The sequence below is a fragment of the Nannospalax galili genome, unplaced genomic scaffold (genome assembly GCF_000622305.1).
Source record: "Nannospalax galili isolate Female #2095 unplaced genomic scaffold, S.galili_v1.0 scaffold441, whole genome shotgun sequence".
NCBI classification, from domain to species: Eukaryota; Metazoa; Chordata; class Mammalia; order Rodentia; family Spalacidae; genus Nannospalax; species Nannospalax galili.
This window is the reverse complement of record NW_008348089.1, coordinates 9643746-9656181: the sequence shown is the minus strand read 5'-3', so window position 1 is coordinate 9656181 and position 12436 is coordinate 9643746. Positions and strand designations below refer to the sequence as shown.

Below are 12436 nucleotides of genomic sequence, written 5' to 3'. Positions count from 1 at the left end.
CAATATACATCTTGAATGAAAAAATGGTGTTATGTGAGTTAGGCGCCATCCTGTTTTATGGGCTTGAGGACATTTTGAGTTTTTCTGTTGTTTGCATTTTATTTTGTATGCGTGTATGTGTGTGTGTGGACTTAGGCACACCACCAGCACACGCTGATAACAGAGAACAACTTACTATGTGTGTTGTGAAGATCGAACTCAGGTCATCAGGCTTGGTGGCAGTGTCTGGACCTGCGGAGCCATCTCGCAGCCCCACTATTATTTTTTTACACATTGTGAGTGGTTTTTCGTTTGAGACAGGGTCTCTCTATAGCCCCAGTTGGCCTGCAATTCGCTATATAGACCAGGCAAGCCTCGAACTCACAGGAGATCCGCCTGCCTCCGCCTCCCTAGTGCTGGGATTAAAGGCCTGCGCCACCACGCCCAGCACATTGTGAGATTTTTCACAAATGGAGAAAAACCAGGGACTGCACGGCCAAGTACCCTTCTCAAACCATACAGCCGATAATCATAAAAAAATATTTGAATCCAGTCTGATTGCCTCGAGTTCAAATTGTACCTCACAGCCAAAGAACCTTCACAGAAGTCACGATGAAGTGGTACCGGAAGTACATAGCCTAGTGAAAAAACGCACGGCCACGCCTATCTAGACTAGGTCCAGAAAACATGTGCTCAATCACTTTCCCTAAAGTTTCGATATAATGTGCGGAGGGATTTCACAAGTGCACAACACGAAGAGGTGAGGCGGTAAGATTGGCCCAACAGTTTCCATGGAGACAGTAGCGGTCCCCAGAAGCTGAGATCTCGCGGTGCTTGGCTGGGGGAAGTGACGTACCTCCCTCGCTGCTCCGGTGGGTCGTGAGGCCCCTCCTCCCAGAGCGGCCGCCTTTTCCCGCGCGAGCTCCCTGTGCCACTCGGGCCGCCAGCAGGGAAACATGGCGTCTGCCCTGGAACAGTTTGTGAACAGTGTCCGACAGCTGTCCGCTCAAGGTGAGGCCGGGCCGCTGGGCTGGGCGTGGGTGGGCTCGGGCCTGCGTGCGCTCGAGCCAGTGCGGACGCCAGGAGCGCCCTTAGCCGAACCCGTCCTCCCGCGTTTGGCGGGCCGCGGCGCCTGGATCCGCCGGGGCCTCAAGGCTGCTACCGCCCCTCGTGCTACCCGAAGCCGGCCACCCCACCGGCGCCTTCCCGTCTGCCGGGCCGCGGGGACCTTCCCCCGCCCCCACCCCACCCGGGCCTGTGCCACGGGGCTCAGCTTGACAGTTTGGGGGCGTGACTTCCGCCGGGCCATTTCCCGAGCGCCCATTGGCCCTTTGACCATCCCTTGTCTTCAGTGATTGGCGCAGCGCCTTATTCGTCCTGCTGTGGCCAGCCCCCCCCGCCCCACCCCCACGAGGCCTCTGGAGCCGGCCCCTGGCGAATCCTTTTGCGCCACCTGACTTGGCGGCTCCTAGGTCGGGTCCTCGTTCTGTCTGTGGTTCCCGCTGCGTAGTCTCCGCCCAGGTCTAGGTCGCACTGAATGCTGAGGGAACTCTGGTTTGTCGAACTCCACGTTAGACAGACTTGTTACCGTGAATCATTTTTCCCCTCATTTCAATACTACTTGGTTCATTCATCTCATCACTTGAAAATACAGAATCTTGTGCTCGAAGAATATTTCCCTACTTAAGAGTTGTAGGAAGTGGAGAAAGCATGGAAAAATACTTGAGACAATGCTTGTCATGGGATGCAATAAATAATTGCAAACTATTGTTGACATCTGTTAGAAATGTCTAGAAGCTCTGTGACCTTTGAACGCATCTCCATTTGTAATTAAAGGTATGTGCGCGTGTGCGAGAAAGGGAAAGTTGCTGACCACCTTACTGTTGGAATGTTTAATCTAGCATGGAACCGTGCATATAATAAATAGTAAATCGTTTTCCTTATTGGTATAATTAAGCTTACAGGTCAGTTACAGACTTGTGGGTATGTATATGTATGTGAAGAAACCATTCACTCATCCTACACAGCTTCTAAAACTTCCCAGCTTCTAAAACTTCTTGAGGTGTAGTGTAGTTCGGAGATTTTGTTTGGGATCCTGTCTCAGATACATGTATGAGCCATTTATCCCTTTGGACCATTTTTCTCATTATGAAATGAAAGAAGGTTGTTGAGTTCTTAAGGAGGGTCACTTATCTCAAACCTTTGATGTCATTCACAGTCTGTTTTACCTGCTCTTACTCAGAATTTTCAAACGTGGACGCTAAGTGAAAGTGATGTTTATTTCCACTTTTCTCTGATTATAGGGAATTTCACTAACCACATCTCTTAATACAGCTCATTTCAAATAAACCATGGCATGCTTAACTTTTCACTCTCCTATTGCCCAAATGCTAATTTACTGTCTGATGACTCAATAATGATCCAGCTTTTTAAGTGTCAGTTTGGCATTGGTTTATTTAATTGGGGGAGGATGGAAATGCTTATTTTTGGATGTTTCAAATTGTCATAAATGCATTTATTGTAGTGGCTTTTTTTTTTTTTTTTCTTTTTGAGACAGGGTCTCTCTGTAGCCCTAGCTGTCCTGGAACTCACTATGTAGACCAGGCTGGCCTTGAACTCAGAGATCCGCCTGCCTATGCCTCCGGAGTGCTGGGATTAAAGGCCGGCCCTGTAGTAGGTTTTTAAAGGGACAAGTTATTCAACTGGTAGAAGGTATTTCATACCTATCAGTAAGTTCTGAGGTAAAATAATGGTGCATTCATATTTTCCAGTTCAACAGATATTTGCTTATTTTTGTTTTATAGTGTATGAAATGTATCAAGTTTTCAAAGTGTTATAAAGCCTCAGAAATCACATTATTGAAGCACCTAGATATTGTCTCGTGGATTTTAAGCATTGTATTATAAAACTTTTTTTTTTTAAAGATAAGACTCTCACTACGTAACCTTGGCTGTCCTAGAACTCACAGAGATCTGTCTGCCTCCTGAGTACTGGCATAAAAAACAGGTATATGTATGTGGATGTGACTGTGGGTATGTGCAGGTGAGTCTAGGTGCCAGAGGAGGCCAAAGGCATTTTTTTCAGCTGAGTTGGAGTTATAGGCAATTGTGAGCTGCCGGATGTGGGTACTGGAAACTGAATATAGGTCCTTTACAAGAGCATTATCCACTCTTAACCACTGAGCCATCTCTCCAGCCCCAATTCCTTTTAATAAGGATCTGTCTATCTACTGAAGGAGGAAACTTGAGGTTAGTGTGACACCCCCTCACCCCCAAAATACAGCTAGAATATGGTCATGGACTCTGTCATCATGATAACCATCAAAGTATGTAGGTTTGCTTTAAATGACCAATTCAGTCCTATTTAGATTAGCTATTAAACACAGTGTTGTGGTATAGGAGAAAAATTGATGGATCAGTTTGGAGATTAAATTCAGCAAGCTACAGGTCTGCTGCTCAACAGGCACTTCATCCTCAAAGTGTAGAAATAACAGTCCTTCCATCTGTGTTTACTTTTAATAACCTGACCACCACAGTTCATGTGATGCAAAGAGAGCAGATAGCCAATTTAGTTGTGGGGAGCAGGGTGTGTTAAAGACCCACCTTAGAGATGGCCTACGCTGATGGTTGAGTGTGAGGTGAGTCAGGTAGAAGATGGAGAGCAGAGAATGCAGAATGTTGGGTTGTTTTTTTTTCTCAGCTTGGTGTGACCAAAGAGTAGGTATGAAAGTAGTAGGAGGTAAGGCCAGAGAAATGGCCTTATCAGAGAAATGGGACCAGTTATTAAATAGGCTCTGTAAACCAAGCTAAAGCATTTTGGTGGGGTTTTTTTTGGGGGGGGGGTCTTTTTGAGACAGGGTCTCCCTGTAGCCCCAGCTGTTCTGGAACTCACTATGTAGACCAGGCTGGCCTCGAACTCACAAAGATCCTCCTGCCTCTGCCTCCCAAGTGCTGGAATTAAAGGTGTGTGCCACCACACCCAGCAGGTGTTCTTTTTAAAAAATACTTATGTCATGTGTATTGGCACACGCCTTTAATCCCAGCACTTGGGAGGCAGAGGTTGGGCGGAACTCTTGAGTTCAAGGCCACCTGGGGCTACAGTGAGGCCCTGTGTATGAATGTGCAGTGCCGGCGGAGGTCAGAAGAGATCAGCGGGTATCTGATCCCCTGGGACTGGAGTTATGGACAGTTGTCAGCCAGCATGTGGGTGCTGGGAACTGAACCCAGGTCCTATCTAAGAGCAGCCAGTGCTCTTAACTGCTGAGCCATCTCTCAAGCCCCTGGTTGTTTTTTTGTTTTTGTTTTGTTTTCTTTTTGTTTTTTGAGACAGGATCTCATTATGTAGACCCAGCTGACCTGGAACTTGCTATATAGATTAGGCTGGCCTTGAACTCAGAGATCACTTGCCTCTGCCTGGGATTAATGACATGCATCATGCCCAGTACTCATTTGGATTTCTTAAAGCTATTGGAGTAATTTTAAAGATCCAAATTATGACATGGAGGAGAGAGAAAGGAATGGAGCTGAATAAAATCAAGTTATATCAGGTACTGTTTGATGATGAGGGAGATGGTGACAATATGTATACTTTTGACTCGGGAGACTGGAGGCACTTTTGGGATGCCAGAAGGAATTGAGAGGTCTAATATAATCTCTGGCTAGTTCTAAGGCATGGGCAAGTTGTTTCTTCTGGTCTTAGTTGATTTTTTGGGTTTTTGGTTTTTTTGTCTTTCTGAGACAAGGTCTCTCTGTAGCCCTAGTTGGCCTGCAACTCCCTATGTAGACCAGGCTGGTTTGGAATTCACAGAGATCTGCCTGCCTCTGCCTCCCAAGTGCTGGGACTAAAGGTGTGTGCCACCACACCCACCTTCTGGTTTTATGCACTTCAGCTTTGAGGCACAAAGTCTGGTTAGAGTTCCTTTGGTTAATGCTGTAACTGAATATTAATGTTCTTGTTTTGCAGGGCAAATGACCCAGCTTTGCGAACTAATCAACAAGAGTGGGGAACTCCTTGCGAAGAACTTATCCCACCTGGACACTGTGCTTGGGGCTTTAGATGTTCAAGAACACTCCTTGGGTGTCCTGGCTGTTCTGTAAGGGACATTTTCGTTTTTTTTAATTTTGTTTATTTTTACTTTATGTGTATAAGTATTTTGCCTGCATGTATGTAAGTGCACCCATGTCGTCCAATGCCCTCATACTACAAAATGGCATTAGATCCCCTGGAACTGGAGATATGGATGGTTAGTTGCAGTATGGGCACTGGGAACTGAACCTGGGTCCTCTGGAAGAACAACCAGTGTTCTTAACTGTGGAGCCACCCCTCCAGTCCCGGCATTTTCTTTTATAGTTTTGTGTGTGTTACACTCTGCACTTTGTAGTGTGTATGCGTGCATTACAGACACAGTAAGTCATGTAAACAGCATTGACCTTTTCCTTTTTTTGCAACACTGAAATCGGATCACAGTAGTTGTATTTTACTAATTCCAGCAAATCATTGCTTATTTGATTTTATAATTTTTGAATTATTTATGTTCATACACATTTTAAAATTTTCTTTTTTAAAATGAGTGCAGAATTGGAGAGATGGCTTAGAGGTTAAGAGTGTGTGCTGTTCTTGCAGAGGACCCAAGTTTGTTTCATAGCACCCATATCTGGCAGCTCACAACTGCACCTCTGGGGGATCTGACGCCTCTGATGTCCTCAGGCACCAGCATTCACACATGCATGTATGTGCATATATGCACACACAAAAAATAAAATGATGAAAAATGGCCATAACAACTGTAGACACTACAGTTTGAATTTATCTGAATACTTTTATTACTGTATTCCAGAGGCTTGCAAATGTTTTCTAACTTCAAAAATAGTGATAGTGGACTACAGTGAATGAAAATATTAATGATTTGTTTTTTTTATGGCCTGGCACATTTTCAAACAAATTTTAGCTGTTTAACAATAAACCTGTTTTAACTGGAGTTCCTTGTTACTGTGTATCCAACCAAAACTGTTCATATATAAATGGGGATGTTGTTGTCATGACAGTTTTATTTTTTTATTTTTTTGTCTTTGAGATAGGATCTCCTGTAGCCACAGCTGACCTGGAACTCACTATGTAGACCAGGCTGGCCTCCAACTCACAGAGATCTGCCTGCCTCTGCCTCGCAAGTGCTGGGACTAAAGGCGTGTGCCACTATGCCCAGCTGTCATGACAATTTAAATAATAGATATAAGTCAGGAAGAAATTAGCCTAAAGTAAACATCTGGCTCCACTCACACCGGGACTTCTAAAACAAAGATGTTTATGGAGCAGTAACCTTGTGAGAACAGAAGGGTCTGGAGCTGTGCTCTGTAGTACAGAGCTTTTTTTTTTTTTTTTTTTTTTTTCCCTTCAGTCTTTTTGAGACAGGGTCTCCCTGTAGCCCCAGCTGTCCTGGAACTCACTATGTAGACCAGGCTGGCCTTGAACTCGCAGAGATCCACCTGCCTCTGCCCCTTGAGTGCTGGGATTAAAGGCGTAGGCCACCACACCCGGTTTATACAGAACTTTTTGAGACTGTGTAAGTTATAGTGAATTGAAGGAAGGTAAAGATTCCATTCTCCAGGGATACTTGGCATAGTGTCAGATAGCAAAGACATAGACCATTCTACCATCACAGACAGTTCTCTTGCACAGTGCTAGTTGATTTCTACTGTCTGTGTTTTTTCATTGATATGGAAGAGTAGATAGTGTCTGTGTTTTATATACATATAAGCTCACATATACAAATACATCAGATAAAATAATACAATATCAAATAAGATAATATACATAAAAACTTATTTTTATATGTATTTGTGTGTATGCACACATGTGCACTGCACAGAAATCAGAGACAACTTTCAGAAGTTGATCCTCTCCTACCATATGAGTTCCAGGAATCAAACTCAGGTAATCATACTTAACTGCAAGCATGTTTACCTGCTGAGCCATCTTGCTGGCTTTTTTTTTTTTTTTTCCTGTGACTGGATCTCGCTATTCAACCTAGGCTGGCCTCAAACTCATGATTCTCCTACCTTAACCTCTCTATTGCTAAGATTACAAGTGTGGATCTCTAGGCCTGTAATCATGAAAACATTTTGATGCTGTAAGAGTCTTACTATTGTGTGTCGGTTACAGTAAATTCTGTGTAGAAAAATGTGGGTTTGATAGCCTGGATTTAAATCTACATTTTTCCAGTTATAAGGTGTGGAGCCTGAGCTTCATATTTTATTAAATGGAAACACAGTGCTTCACTACTATTGTGCACTTTTTTCTGGCACATCTTAGTTATTACAAGTGTAATTACAGCTATAAAGTGACATTGTCAAGTCAAGTAATACTGTGTAGATGAAAGATAATAGAATCATTTTTCTTGTAATTAATTTCCCTAGTTATTGTTTTAAGAGAATGTAAAATGTTGGGCGTGTTAGTACACGCCTTTAGTCCCAGCACTTGGGAGGCAGAGGCAGGTGGATATCTGTGAGTTCAAGGCCAGCCTGATCTCCAAAGGGAATCCAGGCCAGCTGTGGACTACAGAGAGACCCTGTCTCAAAAAGACCAAAAAAAAAAAAAAAAAAAAAAAAGAACGTACAGTTTGCTTTGGATATAGGTAGTGTACCTATGTTGTGCAATGACCATGGAGGTCAGAAGAGGGTGTCAAATCCCATGGAACTGGAGTTACAGATGGTTGTTAGGCACCATACTGATGCTGGGGATTGAACCTGGGTCCTCTATAAGAGCAGTTAGTGCTCTCAACCACTGAACCATCTCTCTAGCACACCTCCCCCCCAGTGTTTTTCATGGCAGCTGATGGTACATCTGCCAAGTTACCCAGATGGGTCATCTGAGTACTCCTCCTTGCCATCCCTCTCTTGTCAGCTATTTCTGACAGTCTTTCATCCAAGGTAGACAACACCCAGCTAACCTGAGCTATTTCCTCAACCTCCCACCAAACAGTTTTTGCTCTGCTTCAGTATATTCTCTTGCAAACAAGAAAAGCAGCAACTGATTCTTTTGGAGGGGGGGCTCTTATTGAGACAGGGTCTCCCTGTAGGCCCAGCTGGCCTGGAACTCAGTGATCTGCCTGCTGGGACTAAAGGGTGTGCACTATCATGCCCAGCCCTGATTCCTTTTTAAAAAATTTTTTATTTCATGTACTCATTTATTTTGTGCATATAGGGGGGCACATGCACATCAGCACACATGTGGAGGTCAGAGGACAACTTGCTGGAGTTGGTTCTTTCCTTCTACCGTGTGAGTCAGAATTGGCCACAAGTTCCTTTGTCTGCTGAGCCACCTCACTGGCCCCAGTTAGCGGATTCTTAACTGAATAAATGTCCTGACTACACTGCAGCTTTAAAAAACAATTAAATTGGGGAGGTATTAGAAGTTTATATTCAATTATTCATAGGTATTAGATAACCTGATATTTGACCTTGTTGAAGAGAATTTTTCATTCTGACAAGATTCAGGGTAGTATGGTCGTAGATTTTTTTTTTTTCACTAAGTATTGGCCTCTTTTAAGCATATTTTATTTATTTTTTTATTATGTGTATGAATGTATTGCCTGTATGTATGTCAGTGCACCTGTGTCATGCAATGCCTGTGGAGGTCAGAAGATGACATCGGATTCCCCTGAAACTGGAGTTCCAGACAGCTGTTAGCTGCCACATGGGTGCTAGGAATGGAACCTGAGTCCTCTGCCAGAGCAGACAGTGTTCTTAACTGCTGAGCCATCCCACCAGCCCTTTAATCACATTTTCTTTACCTCTGTTTATATCTGTGTTCTGTATTGTACAAAAGAGCCAGACCAGGAAAACCTTGCGGATTCTGGTACTTAAATTTTTTTTTAAACATTTTATTTATTATGTGTATGAGTATATTGCCTGCATGTAGGTGAGTGCACCTGTGTCGTGCAATGCCCACAGAGGTCAGAAGAGACTGTCGGATCCCCTGGGACTGGAGTTACAGTTGTTAGCTGCCATGTGGGTGCTGGGATTCGAACCCAGGTCTTCCACAAGAACAACCAGTGTTCTTAACCACTGAGCCATCTCTCCAGCCCATCTGGTACTTAATTTTTAAAAACACTGATCCTTGCACTTGGGAGGCAGAGGCAGGCGGATCTCCGTGAGTTTGAGGCCAGCCTGGTCTACATAGAGAGTTCCAGACTCTTGTCTTAAAAAAACAAAAACCACTGATCCTCATTTAATTTCAGAGTCAGGATAGCCTTCTGGCTTAAGTTGCTCCTACCCTTTATTGTATGAAATATAAAGTAGTTTGATTCTTTTCTCATTCTAGGTTTGTGAAGTTTTCTATGCCCAGTGTTCCTGACTTCGAAACATTATTCTCACAGGTTCAACTTTTCATTAGTACTTGTAATGGGGAGCACATTCGATATGCAACAGATACATGTAAGCTAATAATATTTCCTCTTTTTCTGAATGTATTTTTCCTTTGCAGTGATTTATGTTTTCAATATTTTGTTATTGTTATATCTAGTTGCTGGGCTTTGCCATCAGCTAACAAATGCACTTGTGGAAAGAAAACAGGTAAGAAATGTTATTCAAGTATTTGTATTCTGTTAAAATTTGTTTGTGACTCATGAACTAATGCAGTAAGATTCAAGGTTAGACCGGACATGGTGGCGCATGCCTTTAATCCCAGCACTCAGGAGACAGAGGGAGGCCAGTGCGGTCTACATCATGAGTTCCAGACCAGCCAGGGCTACATAGTGAGATATATTTGTTTTCTCAAAAAACAAAACAAAGATTTCAGGTCAGTATTCAGCATCCCAACATTTAGATACATGTGGTTTCTTTAGAGCAGCCTTTGGTTAGAGGATGAAATGCCTCCAGGAAGGTGACTAGTGGTGGTAGTGGTTGTTTTTGAAGTTGGCCAGTCTGGGCTGGGGATGTGGCTTAGTGATAGAGAGTTGCCTGGCATGTGTGAGGTACCTGGTTCCATCTCCATCACTGAAGAAAAACAAACAACAAAAAACTGTCAGTTAATGCCCTTTGTATTATAATATGCTATTTTTGTTGTTGTTGTTAATTTTTTCTTTTAGCTTTTATTTACAGTTTTCATCTTACAAAAAGCTAAAAGAATGATTTAGAGTCTTTTCATGTTCTCTTGACTTAGATTCTCCAAATACTGGTCTCTCTCTCTCACTTGCTTATTCTTCCACCACTGGAAAGTCAGTTGCAGTGTGGTGTTCTTACCTAAATACTTGAGTGGGTGCTTTCTAGTCAATTATCATGGACTACAGTCAATTATCGTCATCTGGAAATGGATACTGAGATAATACTGTCACAGATCCACAGATCCTGCCCAGATGTGAATTGATGTTCTGTAGAGCAAAAGCAGACCTCAGAGTATGGGCTATTCCCATGTTTCCCTTTAGTTTTCTTTCTCCTAGAAAAGTTCTCAGTCTTTATCTTTTTTGATGTCTATACAAATTATTATTTGGGTATTTCCTTTTGATTTGAAAATGAGCTTTAAGATTAGTAGCTTGAAGAAGGCTAAAGGCAGAAAGAACCAGTGATATTCTGTGGGAGCACTAAACAAACTGGTTAAAAGCCAGGCATGGTGGCACATGCCTGTAATCCCAGCACTTGGGAGGTAGAGGCAGGAGGATCACAAGTTCATGGTTATTCTCAGCTCCAAATTGAGTTTGAGGTCAGGGTTACATGAGATCCTGTCTCAAAATACTAAAACAGAAAAAAGAAAAGAAACAGGGTGGGGATCTATGTATGTGGATGAGAGGGAAAAAAAAAGTTATTGTGTCCTTATTGAAAAAACTATAAAATTATATATAGGTATTTTATAGCCTAATCTTCTAACCGGAGGATTGTGTCTCACTTGAAACTCAGTTCTGTTTATAGTTGGGGTTAGGAAACAGTCTGTTTATAATTTATGGTTTTAGATTTAGCAGCAGTTTGCTATTGGGTGAGGGCTAATACTCCCCTGTAGAAACATGCCAGCACCATCATAACACAAGTATGCCTCTAAGCTTCAGTGCTCATCTGTGGTAAAAGATACGGAAACGTTCTAGTCAACTATTAGGACAGTAATCTGTGTGTTTATGTATGCACATGTGTGTCCCTGTATGTGGTGGTCACAGGTAGACATTAGTCTTTCTTATTTAGTCTCTACCTTATTTTTTGAGACAATCTTTCACAAATCTAATTGGCTAGACTACCTGGCCAGCAAGTCCCAGGCATCCTCCTGTCCCCGACTCTTGGTGCTGGGAGTATGGGTGCATCCTGCTGCTCCCAGCCTTTACATGGGTGCTGGGGGTTGAACTCAGGATTTCATGCTTGTGTGACAAGCATTTAGCTAACAGAGCCATCTCCCCAGCCCCAAGAAAGTAATCCACTTTTTTATTGTTGAGATTCATTGTTAAAAAGATTTTGATTTAAAATACGGCACTGGAGCTGGAGAAATGGCTCAGTATTAAAGAGGACTGAATGCTTTTGCAGAGGACCCAGGTTCAGGTCCCAGCACCCACATGGTGGCTAACAACCTTCTGTAACTCCAGTTCCAGGGGATCTGATGCCCTCTTCTGGCTTCCAAGGGCATTGCACACATGGGTGCATTTACTTACATGCAGACAAAACACTCATATGCATAAAATAAAGAAAATATTTAAAAATAAATAAATATGGTGCTGAGTTATCTAACTCCAAGAAACATACTAAGAAAACATTTTCTAACTGAATGGGGCAGACATATCCTGACAGTATGGAAACCTCTTATTGCTACATAAGGAACCTATCAACTAGTATTATTTTTTATTTGTAAGTGACAACATAAGATCCAATGTGCTGCCATCTTTGAGAACTTATCTGAAAGAGGTGTCGTTTCTGACAGCCCCTTCGAGGAATTGGCATCCTTAAGCAAGCCATAGACAAGATGCAGATGAATACAAACCAGCTGACCTCAATACATGCTGATCTCTGCCAGGTATGCAACCAAAGTATGTGATTCACACTGGCTCAGAGGTATAAGGCTGTTCATAGGCTTGCTCAACATTGTATTAGATTAAGTTAATTAGGTGGAGATTGTGTCATGCTGTAGAAGTTGAAATATGTAGGATGGGGCTTAGCTAGTGAGCTTGTAGATCAAATAGGGTAATTACAATGATTATAATATTTTAAAAATTTTAAGTCGTTTTTTAAAGAAATTATGGAACTTAAGAATAAACGTACATTGTGGCTGGAGAGGTGGCTCCAGTGGTTAAGAGCACTGGCTGCTCTTGGAAGGACCCAGATTCGGTTTCCAGCACCCGCATGGTGGCTAACAACCCCCTGTAACTCCAATTCTAGGGGATCTGCTGGCCTCTGAGGGCACTGAACACATGTGGTGCGCTTACATTCATGCAGGCAAAACATTTGTACACATAAAATGCAAATAAAAAAATATATATAGATATATATAG

General features: G+C 42.7%; 1 protein-coding gene across 3 annotated transcripts in view; it reads left to right on the top strand.

Moving 5' to 3' along the window:
• The first annotated feature begins 722 nt into the window (after window positions 1–722).
• Cops3 (COP9 signalosome subunit 3) overlaps window positions 723–12436 on the top strand; it is a 28516-nt gene continuing 16802 nt past the window's right edge. Inside the window, exons 1-5 of one of the 3 annotated variants that reach the window (XM_008844660.3) lie at window positions 739–990; window positions 4942–5071; window positions 9298–9410; window positions 9499–9548; window positions 11869–11961. In XM_008844660.3, the coding sequence (XP_008842882.1) occupies window positions 936–990; window positions 4942–5071; window positions 9298–9410; window positions 9499–9548; window positions 11869–11961 (441 nt within the window). In that variant the 5' untranslated portion in view covers window positions 739–935. Of the gene's footprint in view, window positions 991–4941; window positions 5072–9297; window positions 9411–9498; window positions 9549–11800; window positions 11962–12436 lie in introns of those variants that run through there. The other 2 variants (XM_008844661.3, XM_017801007.2) reach the window with 2 other exon arrangements.